General features: G+C 37.8%; 1 protein-coding gene across 1 annotated transcript in view; it reads right to left on the reverse strand.

The window, feature by feature from the left end:
• Positions 1–1,039: 1,039 nt before the first annotated feature.
• The window catches only part of TXK (TXK tyrosine kinase), a 40,000-nt gene continuing 14,357 nt past the window's right edge, over positions 1,040–26,682 (reverse strand). Inside the window, exons 6-14 of the mRNA XM_061164702.1 lie at positions 21,382–21,461; positions 20,362–20,489; positions 17,156–17,230; positions 14,201–14,372; positions 10,715–10,931; positions 8,193–8,257; positions 7,073–7,191; positions 4,358–4,515; positions 1,040–1,698 (exon numbers count right to left, since the gene is read on the reverse strand). Of these exons, the coding sequence (XP_061020685.1) occupies positions 1,630–1,698; positions 4,358–4,515; positions 7,073–7,191; positions 8,193–8,257; positions 10,715–10,931; positions 14,201–14,372; positions 17,156–17,230; positions 20,362–20,489; positions 21,382–21,461 (1,083 nt within the window). The 3' untranslated portion in view covers positions 1,040–1,629. The remainder of the gene's footprint in view (positions 1,699–4,357; positions 4,516–7,072; positions 7,192–8,192; positions 8,258–10,714; positions 10,932–14,200; positions 14,373–17,155; positions 17,231–20,361; positions 20,490–21,381; positions 21,462–26,682) is intronic.

Raw genomic sequence — 26,682 nt, forward strand, 5'->3', positions numbered from 1 at the left:
GAAAAATTACCCCAGATCAGTTTGAAACATTAAAGTGCTGGAGAAAAACAAACCTGGCCAACTGGCACTTAATACTGACAAAGTCCCCGAGTTTATCAGTCACGCTTGAGCTAATCTGCCTTAAGGAAATAGGGATCATAGCTGAACAGCTCCAAGTTGTTACTAGGGAAGATGCTGGACCACGTGTTAAATGGCCAAAAAAGCAAGAGAGTCACTGGGAAGAGAAGAATGGTGGGTGTTTTCTGATTCTCTTTCCCTCATCTATTACTTGCTCCTCCCCAGAGCTCTCAGTCTCTATTTCCAAGTGCATGTGTGCATTGCTATGTCCAGCAATTTTTGTGATCCTATGGGTTGTAGCCTGCCAAGTTCCTCTGTCCAGGGGATTCTCCAGGCAAGAATACTGGAAGGTGTTGCCATGAACCCCCTCCAGGGGATCTTCCCGACCCAGAGATCAAACATCCTGCATTGGCAGGCAGGTTCTTTACCACTAAGTGCCACCTAGAGAGCCCCTCCCATTGTTAAACCTTATGGTGATGACTCCCGCTTTCTGCAGCACCCTTTCCCCTACGTATTGGGTTGGCTGAAAAGCGAATGAACTTTTCAGTCAACCCAATACTTCTGAAGCACTGAGGATGACGAAGATCAATTTCCAATCATTCCTGCAAATGGTATGTGAAAAATTAAGGTTTAATGATGATTACTGGTTATTTCATTTTGAATCTAAAACCCTGGACTTCAGAAATAATGGAATTTGGTATAACATTTGAATATCTTGCTTTTGCCTCCTTTTGTTCTCATGAAAAAAGCAAGTCATCTTCTAGAAGGTGCCAGAGGTACTTTCTATGACAAAACGGGGCTTCCTCTAGTATCCAGTTTCACAGTTACCAAGTGTGAAATCGCAGAACTGAGATGCAGGTTCTGAATTGTCTTGGACAGTGGATCTCACTAGAAACTGAAACTTCACCAGGTCCTGTTCTAAGGACTTTCTCCTGTAACAGTGTTCAATACTGGAGCACAGGAAACTGCTGAAACAATAAAATCTGTGCAAAAATAGTTTATTAAATAACATAAGGAAGATTATGAAGGACAGTTCCAGAATGCCCACTCATGTGGCTTGTAAAGGTGCATTTTTCATAAAGATCTGTACAGCTCAAAAGCATGACATCCTGCAGGGGAGGCTCCTTTATTCCAGGATTTGGCAGAATTTATTTTCATCTTCTATGCATGAGCCACCAAAGTAAAAAAAAAAAAAAATCCACTCCTCTTCAGTAAAGCAGTGTCCTCAGTAAAGGATAAGGTTTTCATGTAACCTCAGGGACTCTCAGGGCGCTTCTCATGAAGAGCAGCCACTATAATGACCACCATGGAGCAATTTTTTCATTCTTCATTGATGAGACATAAAGAATATTACAGAAAAATCCAAGTTTAGAAGTCACTCTCAAACATACATGTGGAAAAGTTACTGTCAGAATACTGTCAAGCTTTAACAAATTGGAAGAGCCTGTGATTTTTGCACTGTTTCTCAGTCAGTGGCTCTAAATGGTGATATTCACCATCAGTGACTTCACCCGGGGTTTCCTTTCACGACAGTCTTGCAGGATGATCCTCTGGGTTGGCAGTCCCTTTAGGTCACCAGGTTTCTGCAGTCTCTGTAAGAACTTGCAGCAGCTCAGCAAACGTCGGGCGGCCTTCAGGTTTCTGGAAAAGGGAATTGGAGGCGGTCAATTTAGTTTAAGACTCACACAGAGACCAGCTCTGGAACTTGCTGGCAGGACCTGGATCCAGGCTGCTTCACCACGAACAGAAGAGACAGATATCTTGGCTGATACACAGGGCATGAACAGCAGTTGAGCGAGGCAGGGGTGTGAAAATATAAGGGAAGAGATTGCTGCAAAAATAAAATGGCTAGAGATGCAAACACTAGCCGCATGTGGCTATTTAAATTAACTGAAATTATATACATCTTAAAATTCAGTTCTCAGTCACCCTAGCCACTTTTCAATTCTTTGATAGCCTGTATGGCCTGACCTGTTGGACAATGCAGATAGCATATTTCCATCACCACAGAACGTTCCATAGATCTGCCCTAGAGATCTATTTGGATGACTTGATATGCATGGAATAAAGGAAGAGCTGGGAGAGAGGGGCCTCTAGAGTCCCAAATCCCCAAGCTCAGCCCCAGTTATTCACTATACCTGATCCCCTGTAGAAAGACAGATTTTAGTCAGAAAGCAAAGGCGTATTTCCATGAGGGCATTTTCAGGTCTTGAAGCATTGATTGTGTTGCCTTAAGGCTCAGTCAATAACTTCCCAGCCGTGAAGATTAGAGCCCTTTTTGTATTTCACAGTGGGATGCGGTTTGACTTTGACTCCATGAGGAAGCTCCATGGCATCTTAGAAATCCATGGGAAATAGAAATATTCATAGTAGTAGAGGTCCCTGGCAACAGGATTAGTAGGGAGACACCATGCCTAGTGGCAGATGGCATCAATAAAAGTACAGAGTAGGAGACAACCTAAATGTGCATCAATGCAGGAATGGATAAAGAGGAAGTACATATATACAATGGAATACTACTCAGCCATAAAAAAGAGAAAGTAATACCATGTGCAGCGACATGAGTAGACCTAAAGTTATCATGCTGAGTGAAGTCAGTCAGAAAGAGAAAGACAAATACCACATGATATTACTTATATGTAGGATGAACTGTGAAACAAATGAAATTATCTATAAAAAAGAAACAGACTCATAGACATAGAGAACAAATTTGTGGTTGCCAAGGGTGAGGGGGAGTGGAGGAGGGATGGATTGGGAGTTTGGGATTAGCAGGTGCAAACTATTATATAAAGAATGGATAAACAACAAGGCCCTACTGTATACACAGGGAACCATATTGAATCTCTTGTGATAAACCGTAACAGAAAAGAATAAGAAGAATGTACACACATGTATTAACCGGATCACTCTGCTGTGCAGCAGCAGTTAATACACAACATTGCAAGTCAACTATGGCTTAATAAACTAAATTTTTTAAATAGAGTAGATAAAATATAAAAATTAAAGGACAGAATAGAAGGGTACGTGAGCACATGTGAGAGTCTTCCTTGAGACTTCAAGGATAAAGAGTGGAGCCTGTTGCTGGTGCTGAGGTCGTGCCAGGAGCAGAGCCAATGAAACAAGTGTAACCATGCCGACATAACCGTGTTTGAGTCTAGAGACGCTTAAGCTCCTTGTTTACTTGGTCCTCTTATTTACTTATTTACAGCATCTTATTTACTCCTTTCTCCATCTCCTTTCCACAGATATGTAAAATCTCAATAAGGATTATATTGTATGTGCATGTACAAGTATATTGCTTTTAAGCATGTATATTCCTGAGCTATTTATTTTATTATTGCAAAGATGCTTTTCAGACATCTATTTGCTACAAACAGCTTACTTTTTTTTTTTTTTATGTCTTTCAAGATTCCTTGCAGAGCAGTTAATCATATGTGAAGTATTTTCATACACTGGGGATATTTATAAAATTAATACTTCTCTGGGATGGAAACAACCATGGTACTTCTGAAATACTGAATTTTTTTTAGTGTTTGTGAATTGGAAGTTGAGTGATTTCTTTTTTGGCCAGGAGGAAGTCCTCATCCAGCTGTAGTTATTCTGGGCTGAAACTGTCAACTGGAAAGAGAGGAGAACTGTCAAAGTCACAGCGGAGTCTGATGATGGGGAGGGGTGTGTTGAGTTGTGCCCAGAAAAGACAGAGGTGGGATGTAAACCCTTCTGGCTTTATTTTTAAGCTTGGCATTTCAAGTAAAAGAGAAACTGGCCTTCTGAGAGAGTGTTTTCTGAGTACAAGTTCCTGGCACACTTCTGTCTTCATTCCTATTCTTGTTTAATCTCTCTATCAGGAGTCTCAAATGCCACAGGAGAGATGAAAGCCATTACTCTTAGCCTTGAAAAAGCAAGACAAATTAGAGTAGAGTGAAGTAAATAAAAACACCATCCTTTTCTTTCGACGTGAAAATTGACAAGTCTGATTCCACCCTTAGTTTCCACCCAGAAGTTCTTAAAAGGAGTAAAACCTCTCATCACTGAGGCTTTAACAACATTGAGAGTTTCTGTAGGAACCAATTTTGGAAAGATAAGACTTAGAAAAGGTACTGAATTCCTCAGTTGAACAGCCACTGTTAAAATGGGTTAATGATTTTTGTTGTGGAAGTACTTCTGCTCTCAGGGATAATTATCAAGAAATAGAAACCTTTTTCCTGCCATGACAGAATCCTGGGGTAACATGGGTGATAATCAATCTGCTCTCAGATGTGGGAACTGCCAACCTTTGCAGGAAAGTAAGGGCACTCACCTCATGCCAGCAGCTATACATGATTTCATATATGGACATTGGTGCCAGGTGAGGTCGGTACAGCCTAAAGCCTTTAGAAATAGCTTCCACAACTTGCAAATTTGACCTATTTTCAAAAGGCATTTTTCCTTCTGAAAAAACTTCCCACATCAAAACTCCTGAAAATAAAACACATAAAAATAAGAAGTTAGAGAGAGGTGGTTACTTGGAACTGAAAGAGCAGTTTCTAATTACAAGGCATTATTTCCCTCCTGCAGCCATGGAGTTACAATCATCCACAATGACTGCAGTTCTATACAGGAAGCAGATCCTGTGCATCTTAGTTTTGAAGAGGTCATCAAACTGAATATATTCCAAGGGAAAACAATTCCTTCCCTTTTCTGTTGGTCCTAACTGCCTCCTTATTGGAAGAAAATGCTTGAAGCATCTTTAATTCAAAGTACTATTCATGTCTCCACACCCTGACATCAATGAAACTTTCTACCATTCCATAGAAAATGGCAATATTGTGTAATCCCCTGCTGCCTGCTAAGGCCAGGAAAACTCCTGACCAGTAGATGGCATCCATTTCCCTCTCTCCACTGAAAGACTGCTGAGGAGAGTCCCAGAAAATCTGGCAGGGGTTCTGTTTATATAAGCAGGTGTTCAAAAATCACTGATGGCTGATGAAGCTCCTTCAAGTCTCTCAATTTGAGTTTATTTAATTATTCACTTATTCTACAAATATGTGTTATGTATTCATCAGACTCCACCCTTATGCTAGAGCCACAGAATTCTTAAGATTGAAATCTGTCCAAGTTCTTAAGAATTTAAGAAGCTCACTGTCCAGTGAGGATGAAAGACAGGTGGTCAGGTAAAACTCAAGGGTTGCAAATTGTTCTACAACCAGCATTCAGTTTAGTTCAGTTCAGTTGCTCAGTCGTGTCCGACTCTTTGCGACCCCATGAATTGCAGCACGCCAGGCCTCCCTGTCTATCACCAACTCCTGGAGTTCACCCAAACCTATGTCCATCGAGTTGGTGATGCCATCCAACCATCTCATCCTCTGTCATCCCCTTCTCCTCCTGCCCCCAATCCCTCCCAGCATCAGGGTCTTTTCCAATGAGTCAACTCTTCACATGAGGTGGCCAAAGTACTGGAGTTTCAGCTTCAGCATTAGCATCAGTCCTTCCAATGAACACCCAGGACTGATCTCCTTTAGGATGGACTAGTTGGATCTCCTTGCAGTCCAAGGGACTCTCAAAGTCTTCTCCAACACTACAGTTCAAAAGCATCAATTCTTTGGCACTCAGCTTTCTTCACAGTCCAACGCTCACATCCATACATGACCACTGGAAAAACCATAGCCTTGACTAGAAGGACCTTTGTTGGCAAAGTAATGTCTCTGCTTTTTAATATGCTATCTAGGTTGGTCACAGTTTTCCTTCCAAGGAGTAGGCGTCTTTTAATTTCATGGCTGCAATCACCATCTGCAGTGATTTTGGAGCCCCCAAAAATAAAGTCTGACACTGTTTCCACTGTTTCCCCACCTATTTGCCATGAAGTGATGGGACCGGATGCCATGATCTTAGTTTTCTGAATGTTGAGCTTTAAGCCAACTTTTTCACTCTCCTCTTTCACTGTCATCAAGAGGCTTTTTAGTTGTTCTTCACTTTCTGCCATAAGGGTGGTGCCATCTGCACATCTGAGGTTACTGATATTTCTTCTGGCAATCTTGATTCTAGCTTGTGCTTCTCCAGCCCAGAGTTTCTCATGATGTACTCTGCATATAAGTTAAATAAGCAGGGTGACAATATACAGCCTTGACGTACTCCTTTTCCTATTTGGAACCAGTCTGTTGTTCCATGTCCAGTTCTAACTGTTGCTTCCTGACCTGCATATAGGTTTCTCAAGAGGCAGGTCAAGTGGTCTGGTATTGGCATGTCTCTCAGAATTTTCCACAGTTATTGTGATCCACACAGTCAAAGGCTTTGGCATTGGTCTCACAACTCAACTGCTCTCCAGCAGAGCTTAAAATGTCACCAGCCAAGACTATCATATGTCAGTGGCGAGCTAATGAGATCAATACAGGCTAAACCTTATCGTGGGAAATAATATTCACCCCCTTTGAGGGTACAGATGTCTCTCAAAACCTAAGAAGGCACCCAGGAAGGTCAAGGTGAAAGAGAATAGATAGATCATTTACACATTGATTGCCATTTTCTGAAAGTCAAAGAACAAATTCCATCAGACATGGGTCCACAGTATCTCTTTTTCAATGAAGAACATTACCCAATATAAATAGCAATTGATAAACCTCAAGGAAGCCTATGTCTAATTTCACAAAATATGGGAATAATAATGTAAATGAGATGGCATCACTGATAGTCAAGCAATGAAGGTTATTAATTATACTCAAGATTAAATGATGCTGTAAGATCAGTTTTCCTTGCAAATCTCTGTGGTGTGGGAAGGTTGGCTGAATTTGTTTTCTAAATCAGCAGACTGTAATGGTTTTTACAGTAAGTGCTCACTGGGAAAGGAAAAGACCCTAAAGGCAAATTTATGTAAGAAGGTTGCCAGTTGCCAAAGACAATCTGATTTGTTAGAACACCTGAGACAGAAACATGGTTATAAGAAGACTTTTAGCTAGATCATATTAAGAAATCAAAGTTAAAAGAGCAATCTCTATTTTATTCAATAAAGCTCTAACAAATGAACATCAAATTCACTCACCGAAGGACCAGACGTCAGATTTGCTGCTATATCTGTTGAAATGGAAAACTTCAGGAGGGGACCACTTGACTGGGAACTTGGCTCCAGAAGAACTGACATATTCATCATCCAAAACGTACCTAGGGCCATCAGATTTCAGAGCACATTGTGTTAATCACCCCTAAGTTCTGTGTACTTCTAACCCTTTTAGTTAACCCTGATTTCTAAAATACGAAGTATTTTACCACAGAAAGGCTCAGTATACTTTCTCTTCTTACTCTCAAGGTGGGAAAGTAACCCTTATACAGTTTCCTCCTTAAACCAAACCTCCATTGTGTTTATTATATTTGAATCTCAGAAAACCATAGCGATTCTTCAGTCTAAAACAGGCCTGTGGTTTAATAATGCCAGGCATGAAGGAATCTTGCAGACAGAAATTCAGGATGAGTCAGCAACCACCTGTGTGAAGAGTCAGACAAGGACAAGACAGTGTCTTGTGGCTGCGGGGAAGACAGTGTCAGTGGATAGCAACAGGGACCAGTCAGGCCGTCTCTAGAATGTGGCCCCATGAGACAGAAGGAGTTTGGATTTTGACCCTGAAGAGAGTCAGGGAGAAAACCTGAAATCACTAGGATTAAATTTCTAGCAACCTGAAGGAAAGCAGACTCAAAATATAAATTGCACTGAGTTGTTGAAAATAAGGTTTTCCAACCTTATGTTCACACCCTTGCTGTCTGTCAGCTACTACAATTGATAAGAGAAATGCAGGAAAGGGACAGCAAAGTCAGAGCTGAGCAAACAAATTATTTTTTTTTCTATTTCAGAAATATATAAGGAAAACTTTTCTCTTAACCTTCTACATATGATAAGTAGACTGAGAAATTCTTTTTTGTTTTTAAGGGATGACACACTTTTATTCATAATGACCTGACACATCAGAAGACTGGCCCACAGTCTCAGTTTCCCTTATAGCTAAATTGGTGCCTGTCCTAAAGCTCAAATTGGGTCAGCAGGACATCCAACCACATCAATGCTTGCTTCAGGGAAAAAAGAGCAAAGCCAATAACACCTTCAGTTTGTCTACAGACGAATGTAAGATTCCCTACTATGAGTAAACAAAGAAAGAAAGTGTATCTTGTACCTTGTCATTCCAAAGTCCGAAATTTTTATTATACATGTAGAACTGACCAAACAATTCCTTGCTGCCTATAGAAAGAAGAAAAGAATCCAGGTTTGAATACAAAGTTTTTTTCTTTCCAGAGTTTGTACTCTTTTCCTTATTTCCTTTGTGGCTCAGCACTACCTCTGAGTGAATAGCCATGTTACTTCATGGTGATAACTGTCGATGCTACATAGGATTTAATGTATCTGCCCTCACGAGAAGGATTTTAGTGATCTTTTTGAAGAAATGATAAAAAAAAAGAAGAATTTTAACTAACTTTTTTTCCTTTTTAAAATGTGTAATCTTTCTCAAGAAGTATCCTTGACAAGTATCAGGATAAACTCAACCTAAGAGGTAAAAAACTATGAATCTTGATATAAAAAACTGTGTATTTAAAACTTTGCCTTTATAAATAAGAAGAGGAAAGTCCAATATGCATGAAAAATAAAAGATCATTATATATGTTTAGGATAATCATTATATAAAATTACTTATAGAAATTAAGAAATTGTATTTAAAACATACATTTTATTGAATGTAACTGTTTACAATTGATATTTTCTTATTTATTAAACCACAGTGAACCAAATATAATAGTATATAATGCAGAATTTATTTGATGCCAAGACAATCTATTTTCAGTCAGCTTAGTCAGGAAAATCATTGACTTGATTTTTTAGCCTCATGTAGGTCAAAGGTTTGACAGAATTTTTCTCTTTTGAGCTAATTTGTGGTTCAGTTAGTTCAAAAACAAAAGAAAAAACTTGAAATGGAGAGCCAGCAGGAGCCAGTCTGGAAGATGTTGACAGATGCCAGCAATGATCTCAAAGTCAAACCACGAGGCAAGGCCTCAGCAGAAAAAACGCGCACTGTTAGCTGACACACCTCAAGTGGCATGTAGGTGGGGAAAACGGGGCACAGAAGAAAGTGGCGAGCTCTGCAAGGAGACAGCTGGAGCAGACCTGACTGAACTTTGAATCCAGTCTTTACGGGGAGGAAAAACTGCAGGACCAGGAAGGTGAGTTAGGTGGAATCGATACCATATGCATCCGATAAAATGTGTGCTCAATGCAACTCAGGCCAGACACTGGGGAATGCGTCATGAGTCATGGAAAACAATGGTGGAGCTTTTCTACGTGCCAGGCACTGCTTTAAGTGCTTACACATATTAATTCATGTAATCCTCCCAGTAAGCCCATAGGAAGAAGGTGCTATAATTAACACCACTTGACTAGTTAACTAACTTACTTAAGGTCACATGGCTAGTAAGAAACAAAGGCGAGATTTCAACTAGCTCTGAGGCAGGGTATGCCATCTTGACTACATAATGAACTTATCAGGGAAATTTTCCAAAAAAGCTGATCACTAGATTTTACCCCCAAAGATTCTGATTTCATTGGTTGGTGGTATGGGCTTGGTACTGTGATGTTTTAAAGCTCCCAGGTATTTCTAATGCCCAGCTAAATTTGAGAGCCATTGCTCAGCAACTTGCACTCTCATGACACTGAACTGCAGCTCAGAAGTCAACATCTTGATGTCAAGGAGTCTGGAGTCTAATATTTGTGTAAACAATGTAAACAATTATTAAAGGAGGTAGTAAATAATTAATGCCAATGAGAGCTCTAAATCATGTGTAGGACAAGCAATGGTGTGCTGGGGCTAATGAAATTATGACCCCTTTCTTTCCCCAAAATAGTCCAGCCTGAATGATAGATATTATGGTCACCCTAGTCATGGCTGATGGAAGTTTAGGATTACCTGCAAGTGTCAGTAACAGGGACTTCTCATAAATTCTCAAATTTTCATTGGATTTAATTTGGGAACTTAGAAACGAGACATGAAAGGACACAGAAGGAATAGTACGAATATCATGAATAAATATGGAGCAGATAGAAAATGTTTTTCAAGGGGAGGTAGCAAGGCAGGGAAGCAGAGTTATTTGCTTCTGAGGTAAAACCAGCTTTGATCTTTTTTGTTTGGTTGTTTGTTCTGAGCAATACAGAACAAAATGGTTTAACATTTCAAGGCCTTCTCAATAATGCCAGTAGTGCTTTTATGATGCTGTAAGAACCAAACCACCTCCACTTGGAGGCAGTTTCACCCACTGGGTGAGACCCACTGGGGCTGGTTCTTCAGCATGGTTCTCCAGCACCTGGCAAAGAGCTTGCCATATATAAGCACTTAATATGTATTTGAATATTGGTTGAAACAAAGAAAGATTGCAGTAAGAGAAGGAAGAAGAAAGGGGGAGAGAGGAAAGAAAAGTAGTTTTAGTTGATTTGTTGGTGAACAATTAGTTCAAGACACATGTAGAGTAACTTCTTACTTGGTTACAGCATCAGTAGGCAATAGAAAATAAAGGTACATTTCCCAACAAATTACACGAATAGAAAAATGTTTTAAAATTAAGCCAAAGGATGCATTATTCACAGTATTGAAAGTCCTAACTTTCAATATATGTTTAATACACAAAACAGCCAGCAAATTTGCAGTGTACTTACTAAATCTCTATGGATAAAGCAGTTTCTCTCCAGATACTCCATTCCTTCACAGACGTCTTGGCACACACTCAGTAGCAGCTCCTTGCTAAGCTTTCCTTTTCTCTCTCTCAGATAGTTAAGCAGGCAGCCATTTCCCATAAACTCTGTCACAATATAGAGGGGCTTCTGCTGCATACACACTCCATAAAGCTGAACCAGCTTTGAATGAGATAGCTTCCTGTTGAAGAAAACACAGATCCATGAGCAAAATTGTTTTTGCTTTTTAAAGTGTTTGAACTCAACTGGTGATATTTACCATTTCCATATAATGTTCATCATCAAGCTATGATTAAAACTAACCCAAGCACAGAGCCAGTAGAACAGTTTCCTTCCCACTTTATGTGCTAAGAGAGTGGGGTCAAGAGGTTATGTGGTACTGCTTCCTAAGTTGTGGTACATACAGAATAGTCCATGCCCCATATTCTATTTTTCTTTTTTCCATTTTGTAAGCCTTGTGTTTCCTCTTTACTGCTGCTCCTTGCCCAGTTCCTGTTCCTTGAGTTTCAACCTCCCCAATCACAGCTCTCTAGACAAAAAATTTGGGACAGACAGAGGGAAGAAAGAGCAATTGATATGAATTTTAAAAAGAAAATTAAATTATAACTAATAAATGCATTTAAAGGAAATTTTTAGATTAAGTTGAAGACTGGAAAACCTTTACTGACATGAAGCTCTTCTATGTATTCAGTAACCACATGCATACACACACACACACATATCATAATTTTATGTCCCCTAAAAGGGTGATGGCTGTGACACCTCATAGAAATGAGCTTTGAACTGTCAGATAACTCTTAAAGAAAATTTCACTTTCGAGAATTAAAACATTTGTGCTCAGCTACTTGAACTTTTATCTCCTCTCTTTTTCTCTTCTCACACACACATACACAGTGTCCTTGAATATTGCCTACTAAAATACACTAAAATAAAGTTTTTAAGAAATGATACAAACGAGGGGCTTCCCTGGTGGCTCAGTGGTAAAGAATCCACCTGCCAATGCAAGAGACGCAGGTTAGGTCCCTGATCTGCGAAGATCCTACATGCCATGGAGCGACTAAGCCTGGGAGCCACAACTACTGAAGCCGGCACGCCCTAGAGCCTGTACTCCTCAAAGGAGATGCCACTGCAACGAAAAGCGTGCGCACTGCAGCGAGAGAGTAGCCCCAGCTCACCGTTACTACAGAAAAGCCCGTGCAGTGGCAATGACCCAGCATAGCCAAAAATAAAATAAATCTAAAGAAAATTTGTTTAAAGAAATGAAATGATACAAATGAACTTAGTTACAAAACAGAAACAGATTCACAGACTTAGAGAATGAACTTATGATTGCCAGCTGGGAAAGATTGGGAGAAGGGATAGTTAGGGAGTTTGGATCCACACGCTATATCTCAAATGGATAACCAACAAGGACCTACTGTACTCTCCTCAATGCAATGTGGCAACCTGGGTTGGGGGGGGGGGCGTTTCAGGGAGAATGGATACATGTAAATACATGACTAAGTCCCTTTGCCATTCACCTGAAACTATCACAACACTGTTAATCGGCTATGGTCTAATATAAAATAAAAAGTTTAAAAAAAGGAAAAAACTTTTTAGTCATCTATTTGTCAAAAGTTTATTGTTTCTTTTGTACTATAATATTTAGTCCCTAAAGCCCTTTTATGCCAACTAGTCAGCTTGAACATGGAATAGAATATTCAAATTAATGTTTGTAACTTTAGGAGGTATATAATAAACTATATTTTGTTAGTCAAAAGTACCTTGAAATGTTACTTCTTTCCATCCATAAAGATAATACAAGATCAATGAATCAGGGAGATTAATTATATTAAAACAACATGTATGAGTGATTGATACATTCCCATATAATGAGCAAACAGAAACACTCCAGTAAGTAGGGGAGAAAGATATTCAAGAACCTATACATAATTTTAATTTGTAGATATATGTATTATATGGTGGCACTAGTGGTGAAGAATCTGCCTGCCAATGCAGGAGACACAAGAGACGGGTTCCAACTCTGGGAAGATTCCCTGGAGTAGGAAATGGCAACACACTGCAGTTATTCTTGCCTGGGAAATTCCATGGATAGAGGAGCCTGGCAGACTACAGTCTATGGGATCACAAGAGTCAGACACAACTGAGCAACTGAGCACACACATGTACATATTATATGTGAGGATTTTGTCTGATTTACCTTTCTAATTCATGAAGTGTATTTTCACTTAGGGGATGCAGCAAACATGTGTGCAGAATAATGGCAGGGGGGCAATTCTTTAAACGGAAAACTAATTTTCCACGAGAAAGCCACCAAATTGATATTCACATGTAAGCATTTAAGAATTAGAACATTACACTGTATTTGCTCAGTAAGACCACTAGCAAAAGTTTATCAGAAAAAAAGAAATAACCTTTACCAGAAATAAGGCAAGAACAAATAAATAAACCCTCACTTGTATGGTTCAGTCTAACAAATAGGACAAATATTTTTCAAGGGCACAGAAAGATGCAAACAGAAAAAGAACACTGCTGTTTGCTGTAACTTTAGGACCCATTAATAAAAATTCCTTTCTCATCTTAGAAAAATGCATATGATTCACTGTAGAACAAATATGTCATATTTACGTAAATTTGTTACTTAAATATTTTCAAACTCTGTGGTCTCCTTCTCTTCTAACTGTTCTTTTTTCCCATGTGATCAGATCAAGTCAGAATTTTTAATGTCATCTGTGGTGACCAGGCTGACCTCTCTCCTGAACTCTAGACTCATTATGCACTTGACCCTTGGTCATACTTGGCTACCCACTAGGTCTCTCAAATTCAACATGTCCAAAGTAGAATTACTCATTTTTCCTCCAAAACTATTCCTCAGCCAGTCTCTCCCATTTCAGTAAATTGTGCCATTCTCTGCCTAATAGTGCACCGAAGACCTTGGTTTTCACTTTTTGGTCCCCCAGTCTCCTTAAGTGATTTGCCACATCTAATTTATCAGCAAGTTCTGATAATTTTATCTCAACAATGTATCCTGAAACTATTCTCTTCTTTCCATCTCTGCTATCACCCCTTTCACCATCATCTTCCACCTGCTTTATCAAAAGGGCTCCTAAAAATGTATAATGAGATTTGAAATAAAAGTGAAATATTTTCCCCCAAAGTTTAAATTGATCAAATTAGAAGTACATATTTAAACATCTCAGAAGAAGGATTTAAATTCTAATTCCTTCTTTTTGATAGAGATTCTAGGTGAGATTTTACAGGTGAGGAAATTGAAGCTTGGAAAAATGAAATAACTCAAGCCACACAGAAGCCAAATAATTTACCCAGGTCCCACAACTAGCTTGGGCAGAGTTGTGACACAAATCCACTTGTGACTGACTCCAAAATCCATGTTCTTTCCATGACACCCAAATGTTGTGCCATACTTATCTGGGTTTTGTGTATACTTACATCATCACTTTAGCTTCTTCAATGAAATCCTCTTCAGACATGAAGCCTTCGTTGATGGCCTTGATAGCTACCTGGACATGTGCTCGCCATTGGCCTAAATAGACCACTCCAAACTGACCGCTTCCAATCTGCTTCACAAAAGCCAACTCAGATGGATCTATCTCCCACTTTTCTGGAAAAGTAAAATATCCATGTTACAAGGAAAAATGTTAAATTTTAGAGCTAGAAAAGATCTAGGAATTATCTCGATCTATTTTCTTTTATTTTTCAGAGAGGTTGAAAACATTTATAAATGAGTAGAAAGGGCCTGTTACCATTTTTAATACTATCACTGTGGCTTAAAAGTATAATTCCAGAATTCAAGTTTAAATGCAATAATTTCTAAAGGAATTTTGTATGTTGAGTCATGCCATATAAACACATTTTTGTAAAATAAGTAAAATAAACAAAGATACAAATCTCACTTACTTGGAGAGAAATTATGGGTATCAAAACAGGCTTTTTCTTTCCCAAGAGACCCAGAAGGAAACACTGTTCTGTGTCTTCTAAACTAAACCTGCCCAAACCAGATGTGGGACCTAAATTTGTATGTCCCTAGACTGTTTTTGTTCTGATAAGTAAACTTGTGAGGTAGATAAAACCTCGGTTCCCCCCACCCCCACCCCAGTTTCTTTTACTGTTCCTCTGCCACTCCCACCCCTAAAGGGCTTTTTTGCTCTTTCTCTTTTGCAAAAAGTCTAAACAATTCATCACATAAATATTTTCAATATTAAGATTCTAACCTATATCTAAGTGTATGTTTGAAATGAGATTTGCATTACTGAATATGTCTCATCCTATAGAAGCAAATCAGTGGCGGGGGGGGAGGGAAGGACTATTTTTGCAATAATGCTTTGGAAAACTCTGAGAATCATATCTTAGCTTTTCATATATATATATATATATATATATATATATATATATATATATATACATACATACATATAGCCTTTTATATAGCAATGCCACCATCTGCTGGAACTTTAAGATAATGCATTTAAAAGAATTAAAGGGAATTCCCTGGCTGTCCAGTGGTTAGGACTTCATGCTTTCACTCTCCAGTGCCCAGGTTGAATTTCTGGTCAGGGAACTAAGATCTCACAAGCTGTGAAGCACATTCTCCCCTATCCGCTCCCCCCACCCCCCCAAAAAAAAAAGAATTATAAGGACTGATGGACCTTTGTATCAGGCTTTGCAAGGTACTCCCCTTTCCAAATAGTAGGTGTGTTTTTAAAGCAACATAGGAGAATATATTCATGACCTTGGGATTGGCATAGATTTATTCAATAGAATATAACCATAGGAGAAAATATTGATAAAGTATACTTCATAAAATCTTATTTATCAAAAACAGCCCGTTAAGAAAATGAAGAAGTAAGCCACAGACTTGGGGACGATATTTCTTAAAATATATAACAAACCTAAGAAGTCCTTTTTAAAATAATAATAAATCAACTAGGAAAAGGCATATAATCCTATTTTTAAGTGTTAAATAAAAACTTGAATAGAGTTTTCTCTCACAAAAGAGAATACCCAAAATGGCAACTGAACCTATGAAAAGTTGATCAGGGAAATTGCATATTTAAACCAAAATGATATATGCACACATGCACTAGATTAGCTAAAATGTGAAGAAAAACCAAGCCAGAACAAGCAAACACTACCAAAACACTGGCAAGGACAAAGATGTGGAACAGTTGAAACTCACATATGTCATTGATTGAAATATAATTTGGGATAAGTTCTTTGGAAAACTGACTAAATCTGAGTGTGTGCATACTCTATGACTGAGCAAATCTACTTCTAAGTATACATCCAACATTGTCTGGGCATAAATGTGATTAAACTTTATCAAAAGACAAACAAGAATGTTCATAATAATATTATTTAGAAAAGCCAATAATTGGTTACAACCCAAATGGCTGTATAAAGAAAAATGGGCAAGCCCATTGCAGTAGAGTCTCAGAGCGTAGCAGCGCAGTGCGGCACGGATGCAAGCAACCACGAGCTGGCTGGTTCCGACACCGCGGGTGAATTCACTCATGGGCCGGTGGAGAAAGAAGTTAGACATGGATGCACTGTGCTGAATTCTGTTTATGTAAAGTAATCAAAATGAGACAAAATTAATCAGACTCTAGATTTATAAAATTATATACTGTTAAGGATATTTAAATTTTGAAAAGTTTATTTTTTTAATGAATGAGGACCATATTTAATTTAGATAAATTGCTGATGGTAGAATTTTTAAACATGTAGTATTTATGGGGTAGAGGAATAATCTAAGCACCCATAAAACTCTGGAATCATCTTTCCATCCCAATTCAGAGACTGAATCCTGGGTACCTGCTACACAATAATTGTGTTTTGTTTTGTTTTTTTTAGCATATTCTTAGTCCCCATAGTGAGATAAATTTAAGGAAATAAAGTATCACCAAATTAGAAAGAAATATTCTTTGGCTCTTACTTATTCTCATAGATGTGCAACTACCACATTCACTAGAAAACAGTTCAAATCAAACTTCACCCAAGTTCTATTTGAAAAGGTGAAAAGGACAGATTTAGCAGCTCATTTTAGTAGGTCCCATTGGGAAGCAGTCATTTCCCAGTCACCCACATAACTCGAGAGCAAGAACCCAATCATTCAAATAAAACCAGTTGGAATTTATCAAACAGGTTCCAAATAATGTATAATGAAACTTGAAGCAAAAGTGAAACATTTCCCCCAAAGTTTATATGCCCTTATGAGATGCATTTAAATGCATTTGAATCTCAGAAAGGAGATCAAATCTTTGAGGAGAAAACATATATCAAGACAGACATCTCAAAAGAGCTGACAATTTAAAGAACATAGAGGGAACTTGGGGTAAACTGTTTTACTGGATTCGATTTTTACTTGAGCACACACGCATACTTTACCATAACTAAAACCAGCTGTGGCCGGCAAACAACTGCCCATCAGACCAACTGGGTAACGGAGACGGGACAAGAGCCCTGGGGAGAAAGAGAAACCAGCATTTTAATCCTAGTTCCTGGTACAAGAGAAAAAGCCAAATATACCGGAAGATGGAACCATTCCCTAAACAGATCAGCCAAAGAAAGTATTCTACAGCTAGTCTGTTTGCTTATTTTTCCTATTTGAAAAAGACTTCTCATAATATAGTATATGCTCATTGAACACAAGTTAAAGAATCCAAGAAAATACAAAAATGAAAAGGTCCCTTCCAAAATCTTAGTATCCAGAGATACTTTGTTATCATTTTTGGGACCATCTTTGCAAAAATCTCTATCTGTGTATTTGAACGTATATACACATCTGATATGTTTCATGGAAATGCCAATGTTTTGCTATAAACTTCTTACACTCAACAAATAATCAATAAACATCAATGACTAAATAGACCTTAAAATTATTTCCAAGATTTCACTATAGGAAAACATGCTGTGTGCTGAGGGGAGTGAGATGAGGGTAAGAACATGGCAAGCAAAAGGATGAAATTGAGATAGCTCGTGTTCGGTGACTGATTTTCTTTTAATTTTTTAAAACAGAATATAGTTGATGCACAATATTATATAAGTTACAGCTGTACAATAAGGTGTTTCACAATTTTTAAAGGTTACACTCCACTTACAGTTATGATAAAATGTTAGCTATAAGTCTCTATGTTGTACAATATATCCTAGCAGCTTATTTTGCACATAGTTTATACCTCTTAGACTTCAATTTTCTTAGTGAAGTAGAGAGGCAATTTGCTGATGGGCAGTGGATAATTCTGGAAAGAGGGATTTTGAGAATGGTAGAAGTTTGAACAGAAAACAGGAGAGGATGCTTACTAGTGACTCTGAGTGACTAGTGACTCTAATCCCTAGAGTCTAATTAGGGATTAATCCCTAGTCTAATTAGACTAGTGACTCTAATCTCTAGTTGGGATTAGAGCCCTCATCAAATTGGGACTCTATAACACACTATCCAAATAAAAACACAAGAGGAACTGCTTTAACACCCTAACACTTCCCTCTGAATTCAAAGTTTTTGTTTGCCAAATATTTTTATCCTGTGAATTACTACCAACAGTTTAGTGACAGTGTATCTCTCTGATAGAAACAAAAATTCTGTCACTCTCTTTGCACTATTCTTACTTCTGGTAAGGAGATGGATTGTTACGAGCTAAAGTGACCAGAAGTCAAAAAGTAGATGGGTCAGTCATGGGTTCCAAGACTCCTCTAAAATGGTCTCTCCAATCATCTAATTTGCTTCTTTCTGGAAAAGACAGCAGTCATTAAACACAGACTGTGGAGCCAGTGGGTTTAATGGCTCCAATGGTTTCATAGATTTCTGTGGTTTCAAATCTTGGCTCAAATACCTATTAATGGTGTGAGCTTGAGCACAAATCATGCCTCAGTTTCCTCATCTGTGAGATGATGATGTCAACAGTATCAACCTCATTGGATTTCTCTGAGGATTAAATAAATAAATAGACATAAATAGGGTCTGGCCCAAAGTAAGTCTTCAATAAATACTAGTTGATTCTGGATCCCGTGCCTTTCCTCTTATCATTTTTCTTCCTCTTTGTCTTATCTCTTTTCTACTTTCTTTTCTCTCTAACAGCAGCCATAGTTATAAGTTTTCAACTCCTGTTTTTCATCTTCTTATTGTTTGATCTAGCTTTAATTTTAAAAGTTATCTGTATGGTATTTCATACACTGTAAGAATAATTTATGTATATGTATATTGTAATAAAAAAAAAAAAAACCCTAGGGCAATCTATAAAGCAGAAAATAAAAGTTTTCCTTACCCTCAGTCTCCTTCCCCAGAGGTAAACATTAGCAGTTTATAGTCTGTTATCATCTTATTAGTTCAAAAATTATAATCTAAACTTTAACAGAATTTTCCTAGGCACACATGTCTGTGTGAGTGTGTATTACTCTGCAAAAGTGAGGCTATAAATATACTGTTTTGCACTTTTTTCCCTTTACTAAACCATTTATCACTAACATCTTTTAGGTTAGCACATCCTGATCTGCCACAGTACTTTTTTTAACCTCACCACCACAAACACTGAGTTTCTTAAATTTCATCTTTGAAGGAAGAGGAAAGAAGAGTGTGAAGAAGAAAACTCAGACCTGATCTGATTCTAAAGGTTTCTATCTCTGGCCACAAATACGTCTTCACTGGCCTCACTCAAACACGTTGCCACTTCCTCTCTAACCAAATGCCCAGTGACCACCAGGAATATCCAGGTGGACTCAGCCCATAAGTGTATAAAATTTCCATGGATTTATTCCTGATATATAAAACCAGTGTAATAGAAAAGTGACTGCTTTCCAAAAGGGATTCTTTTTGTCAATACAACTTTTCATGAGAAAAATCTTTAAAAAAAAAGAAAAATCTTAAAAAGTACTGTGCATCAAGAAATCAAAACAATATGAACTGTACATTGGGTTCCAAATTCTATCATGTTGAGGTAAAGAGATTCCCCTTGGACTCAGAGTAGTCCAGAATAGACTGAATGAGGGCTGAAGGTCAGAGCTGTGATTGTAATTGTGATGGAACTTTCTAGAATCTTACATCTTTCCACAGATGATAGGTTTGCAAAAGTAGCCATTATTTCAAATAACAGCAAGAGTAGGGGGTTAAATATGCCTCTGGTATGGTATATTTAAGTCAGATTATGACTGAGAAAGACTGTGCATGGTCTCCAAACAGGAAAGAACAGAGAATGAGACATTTAAGGGTAATTTTCTACTGCAACTGTCTAGAGAGCAAATTTATAGGGGCAAAGAAAAAAAAGCATGATTCTTTAAGACATTTGAAATTTTATTACATTTAGCACCATGTAAATTTCAAGAACAAATGTATAGTGACTAAATGGCCTTTTGAATCTTTGTCATGTATCTTTTTTCTAACCTGGCAGAAATGTAAAAAATCAACCTACTCTTGCCCCTCTGACTAGAAAAACAAAAAAACATCACTGAGGAGGAGAACTTCCCAGAAGACAGGTTGTATTTCAAGCTCTTAAACATTTCTTCAGGGATATTTGTTCCTGTTAAATGTCTGACCAAAGACACATAACCTGCCTGGGGCCTGGCTTCCCAACTCTCCCAGCCTGAATTTTCCAACTTACCGGCTGCATTGTGCTGGTGATACCAGATCAACTCAGGGATTGATTGAAACAGGTGTCCTTCAGCCACGTACCACTGTCCTGAGTCATTCCTTTTAATTTGATAATGCTTGATGGTAGCCTCCATATTTCTACAACCAATAAAATGTGAGTTTGTAAACAAGCAAAAGATCACTTTGGAACCAAGTCAATCATTAAGCAACAGGACTCAACTTCAAAACCTCGTATCCTCACTACACACTGAAAAGTAGATAGGGTTACAATAAACAGGTCCTCACCAACGGCTATGGCATTAGGGTCTTAGATTTAAATATAACTTCAGCCAAAGATGTCTAGGTGACAAGTCTAGTGTTCAAAAATGTACAGCTTGTAATGGACACTTACAAGTATCTACTGAATCAGGTATCAGTCCAATGAATAAACAAATGCACTGTGAGAGATGTGAGACAAAGAAAGGAGGAAAACCAGCATAGCGTGTCTTGATGAGCAGGTTTGTTAATCCCTTTAGGAAGCCATGAGAGACTGGAACAGACCTCGGAGTTGTCCCACTAAAGTGCAAAGGACCTGAGGAATCTATCTTCTATTTCACATGGATGGAGGGTCACTCCTACAATGCTCTTAGTCACTTCCAGTCCACCCCCGGGAGATCACAAGAACCCATAGGCAAAGAACGAAGTAAAAACAGGAAGCTTCCTGCATACAAGAGAGCTCTCTATAGGTAAACCCTGGGGTTAACCAAGGGATATGAGGAAAGCATCAGCAGTGTGTGCTACAACTAATCAAATCTCCTCACTTGATACTTGAGAAAAGGAGACGAGAGAGTGTAAGAACTTATATTTAATATCACACACAGAGCTTCTTAGGGGATAAAATTAGTTGGGAACCAATTAGTTGTCCCAATATCCAGGCCAGCAGTTTTCTATGTTAGGCTCTCACTTCCATTCTCTTTGTGGTGGTGTCTCTTTAACAATGAATATCCTAGTGATTGTTATTTCTAAAGTGACCAAAATCACAATTGCTTACCTCTTATCTCTTATAAACACAGAAATGGTGTAGGATCCCAAATGTCTTGAATCTCTGACAATAAATGCACCTTCTTTAGACTGCAAAACAATTCATTCATTGTACATGTTTATTCCTTATTTGGAAGAAAGACAAATATCTCTATAATAAAAACTAAAGCTATACTGACTTACTATAGAAGGATGATATTATTTTTATAAGTACACACAATCTTATCTCTTAAATCCTTACAGATTTAGCTATCATACCTATAAAATAAAATTGGGATAAGAATCTGCAATGTGTGAGCATTTTAAAACTTCACTTATGATTTTTCTAATACTGCACTTGACAACCTTGTACCCCACCATTTAGTTATTTTTGTATATTGATTAAGTAATAGATAAAAGAGCTGATGAATAAGAAGAACTCTGAGACAAATGGACAGGATTTTTCTTTACAGGAAAAGAAACAATATGGCAAGGGGGGGGTGAGGGAGGCAGGGAGAAATACATCTGGGAAGCTGAGGAATGGGGAGAAAAGACCAGTTTATGACACAGATGGAAAGAGAATAGACTTGGAGAAGTCTTGAGAGAAGAGCAAGGAGAACCATTTTCTTTGCTCTAAGGATATAAGCTTCTTGGGTGGTACTAGAGGTAAAGAGCCCACCTGCCGATTCAGGAGACACAAGAGATGCAGATTCGATCCCTGGGTTGGGAATATCCTCTGGAGAAGGGCATGGCAACCCACTCCAATATTCTTGCCTGGAAAACCCTATGGACAAAGGAGCCTGGTGGGCTACAGTCCATGGGGTTGCAGAGTTGTGCACGAGTGAAGTGACTTAGCATGCATGCAGGGATGTAGGAGAGACAGAGGGAGACATGGCAAGAGGGAAGAATATTATAGTAAGTTTGATGTTTACATTATCAGTTGGATCCCCAATGACATTCTTTAGGCTTTGGGTGGCTCAGATGGTAAAAAATCTGCCTGCAATGCGAGAGACCTAAGTTTGATCCCTGGGTCAGGAAGATTCCCTGGAGAAGGGAATGGCAACCCATTCCAGTATTCTTGCCTGGAAAATCCCATGGACAGAGGAGTCTGGCAGGCTATGGTCCATGGGGTCGCAAAGAGTCAGGCAGGACTTAGCAACTAACACTTTTGACATTCTTTGAAACTACTTTTAAATAAACTTGAAGGTTGGACTGCTTGGTTTGGTTTGTTTGATATCATTTTCTAAAAAAAATCTTTATCTCTATTAAGTTTGCTTATATTCATGAAGAGGAAAATATCTCAGATCTTGTCAAACTCATGAACATTTACACTTATGAAGTACTGGTGAGAATTGCACAACCCTAACAACATGATGTGACCCCTCAAGAGGAACATAATACATTGTCTCCTCCTTCCAGATGCTTACCAAGAAACAAGCCTTTTCTGGTCAGAGTTTTTAACCAGTGGTACAATAGAGAGCCCAGAAATAAACCCATGCTTATATGGTCAAATGATCTGTGACCAAAAAAGGGCAAAAATACACAATGGGGGAAAGACAGCCTTTTCAATAAACTGTAATGGGAAAACTGGACAGCCAATGCAAAGGAATCAAACTGGGCTACTTTCTGCCACAACATATCAAAATAAACTCAAAGTGGATTAAAGACTTACTGTAAGACCTGAAACCATCAAAGTCCTAGAAAAGAACATGGACAGTATGCTCTCTAACATTGGTCTTAGCAACATTTTTTTTGGATTTGTCTTCTCAGGCAAAGGAAACAAGCAAAAATGAACAAGACTACATTAAACTAAAAAGCTTCTATATAGTGAAAGAAATGACCAACAAAATGAAAAGGCAGCTTACTGAAAGGGAATAGATATTTACAAAAGATATATCTGATCAGGGGTTAGTACCTAAAATATACAAAGAACTCATACAACTCAACATCAAAAAACAAACAATTCTGTTTAAAAATGGGCAGAGGACCCGAACAGACATTTTTCCAAAGAAGACCTATAGATGGCAAACAGACCCATGAAAAGATGTTCAATACCACTAATTATCAGGGAAATGCAAATCAAAATCACCTTGAGATATCACCTCACACCTGTTAGAAAGGCTGTCATCAAAGAGACAAGTGTTGCCAAGGATGTGGAGGAAAGAGCACCCTTGTGTACTCTTTGTTGGATTACAAATCGGTGCAGCCACTATGGAAAATAGCATGAAGATTCCTCAAATAGAACTACCACATGGTCCAGTAATTCTACTTCTGGGTATTCACCCAAAGAAAACAAAAACATTAATTTGAAAAGATACATGTTCATAGCAGCATTATTTACAATAGTCAAGATATGGAAGCAACCTAAGTGTCCATTGATAGATGAATGGATAAAGAAGATGTGGTATACATATACAATGGAATATTACTTAGCCATAAAAAATAATGAAATCTTGCCATTTGTGACAATATGGACAGACCTAGGGAGAATCCCAGGGACAGCAGAGCCTGGTGGGCTCTGTCTATGGCGTCCCACAGAGTCGGACATGACTGAAGCGACTTAGCGGCAGCAGCAGCAGAGGGTATTATGCTAAGTGAAATAAACCAGACCAAGAAGGACAAATACCATATGATCTCACCTATATGTGTATATATATATTCTTTAACACAATAGCCGTTATTTACTTTGGTCCCAAGTCCAGCATCATGCTTTATGTGGAAATCATTCTGACTAAAATTAGGAAAAAAGAAATGCCCACTTTCAGCACTGGTATTTAAAACTGTTCTGAGAAACTAGCCAGTGCCATTAAATGAGGCAGAAATTAGAACCCTGAAATAAAATTGTAAAAGAGGGTTGAAATAATGTTTGCTACTGCTAAGATTACGTACCTAAACCTAAGAGCATCAACTGAAAAACTACCACAAAACAATATTTGAGCCACACTTGCCTTCTGTGATGGCCCATATTCTGTCTGTGGGGTGTGTTTCTCTCTAAATAAATTCACTTCTTACCTAACAAAAAAAAAAAAGAAAGCTTTGAATTCATTAAAGTCATCAGTTACAAAATTAATTCATGGAAATCAAGAGATTTCAAAAGTAAAAATAAAAAGATATGCCCATTTATAATAGAAAAAAAAGATAAATTATTTTAATATAAATTTAAAAATACATGTGCAAGAGTTAAATGAAGAAAACCTTAAAATTCTCCTGAAAAATACAAAAGCATTTGCTTTTTCTAATTAGGTCTTTCATCCTATCTAATATCAACTTTTGCTTGAGGTTTGGGTCTAATTTTGATTTTTTTCTATGTGAATAATTAATATATAGGTCCTGGAACAAACTGGTCCCCAAACCACACTGATTTGTAATGCATAAATAATCTTCCCTAAATTAATCTGTAAATTTAATGCAAACAACAGGAAGGTTTCTTAAACAAGGCAAATTAATTCTGGAGTTCATACAGACAAAACATATTTTCAGAAAGTTTCTTAAACAGAGAGACCAGCCAGAGGGAGCGTCATGCTTAAAACAGGAAAGCGCACTGTGCTGCACAGCAGGAACTAGCACGGCGTTGTAAAGCGGCTGTGAATCAAGTTTAAAAATAAGTGAGTTAAAAAACTGACAACTGTCAATATCTCCAGTGCTAAGATAACTGGGTGCCACCTAGTGCTTGATTTCCGCAGCTACTAACCTCACATTTTTCAAAACTGCTACTATTAATAAAGCCCAGGTTTTAAAAACTGCATTTTGGAAACAACATTTTTGTTGATATGTTTATAGTGGCAGAATAAGATCATGAAAAGAATGCATGTGATATCAAAATTAGTATGAAAATAGCCACATGCCCCTTAAATATGAAAAAGAGACCAATCATTTTTCACTGCAAATGCAGACTTCTGCTTCCCTTAAATTTCACCAAAATCTCAGGGGAACATCTATGTAACTGGAATGTACAACAACTCACTATAAAGTCAGCAGGCTAGTCAAAACTAGGGCTTAATTATAATCCACGATGAGTGTACAGCAAATGGTATGTTCAAAACTTCCATTTACTTTCTCAAAGTGGTCAAAGTGGAGAAGGCAATAATGTATTTTTTTCTCTTTCTTACAAGGGTAGATATGGTCTTTGTCAGACTATTTTATGAAACTTTAACTAACCTTCAAGAAACAAATAATGTCTATCTGATATAAACAATTTCAGAGATTAGAAAAAGAGATTAAAAAACCCACATTCCAATTCATTTTATGATGTTAGGATAACATTTATACCAAAACCAGACAAAGAGAACAGAAAATTAGAAGCTGGGCTCACTTTGAACTTAACAGGAAAATTGCTAAATTGAGGAAAGCCAAACTAGCAATATATATTTTAAATGGCTCATAACCAAATAAAATTTAAACCAGGAATAATTTTAAAAATAAAAATTGGAAAATATGTAAATTACACAAATATTTTAAGACATATAGGAAAAATATGTATGCATTTAAAACATCATACATACATTCTTCAGACAGATTAAAGTCCTAAATGTGAAAGCACATCTTTAAAACATTTAAAGAAAAATATAAAATTCCTTTATTACCTCAGAATAGAGAGGAATCTCTTACAGTAAATAAAGCAAAACAAAAAGCAGATATCATAAAGAAAAATATTGAGAGATTTGACATTAACATTTAAAAATTTTTGTATAAGACAATAGTCTAAGGTTTACAAAAAGCCAGAAATCCAAAAAATATCATTGCAACACATAATGCCCAAAGATTGGTATTCAGAATATATTTCTTAAGTACAACACATATTGATCAGTGTAAAAAAACCAAACACATAGAAAAATGAGCAAAGGATATTAACAGGCATGTAACAGCAGAGGCAGCACAGCTGGTCAAAGACGCATGGAAAGTTACTTCAGTTGAACTGTTTACCAAGGAAACGTACATTTTAAAATACAGAGTTTTTTCACTCAGTGAACTGGGGAAAAAATGTGAATGTACCCACTGTTAGTAAGAATGTGAGTGAGTGTTAATCACTCAGTTGTGTCTGACTCTTTGCAACCCCATGGTTATAGCCTGCCAGGCTCCTCTGCCCGTGGGGTTTCCCAGGCAAGGATACTGGAACAAGTTGCCAAGTCTTCCTCCAGGGGATCTTCCCAACCTAGGGATCGAACCCAGGTCTCCTGCACTACAGGCAGATCCCTTACCATCTGAGCCATGAGGAAAGTCCATGTAGGAAACCAGGTTTTTCACTCCCTGTAAGAGTATAAATTGGTCTAGGTACCTGAATCCTGATTTGAACACACAGTATCTAGTAATGTTAAATCTACACATCTCCTCT

The sequence above is a fragment of the Dama dama genome, chromosome 17, assembly GCF_033118175.1.
Source record: "Dama dama isolate Ldn47 chromosome 17, ASM3311817v1, whole genome shotgun sequence".
NCBI classification, from domain to species: Eukaryota; Metazoa; Chordata; class Mammalia; order Artiodactyla; family Cervidae; genus Dama; species Dama dama.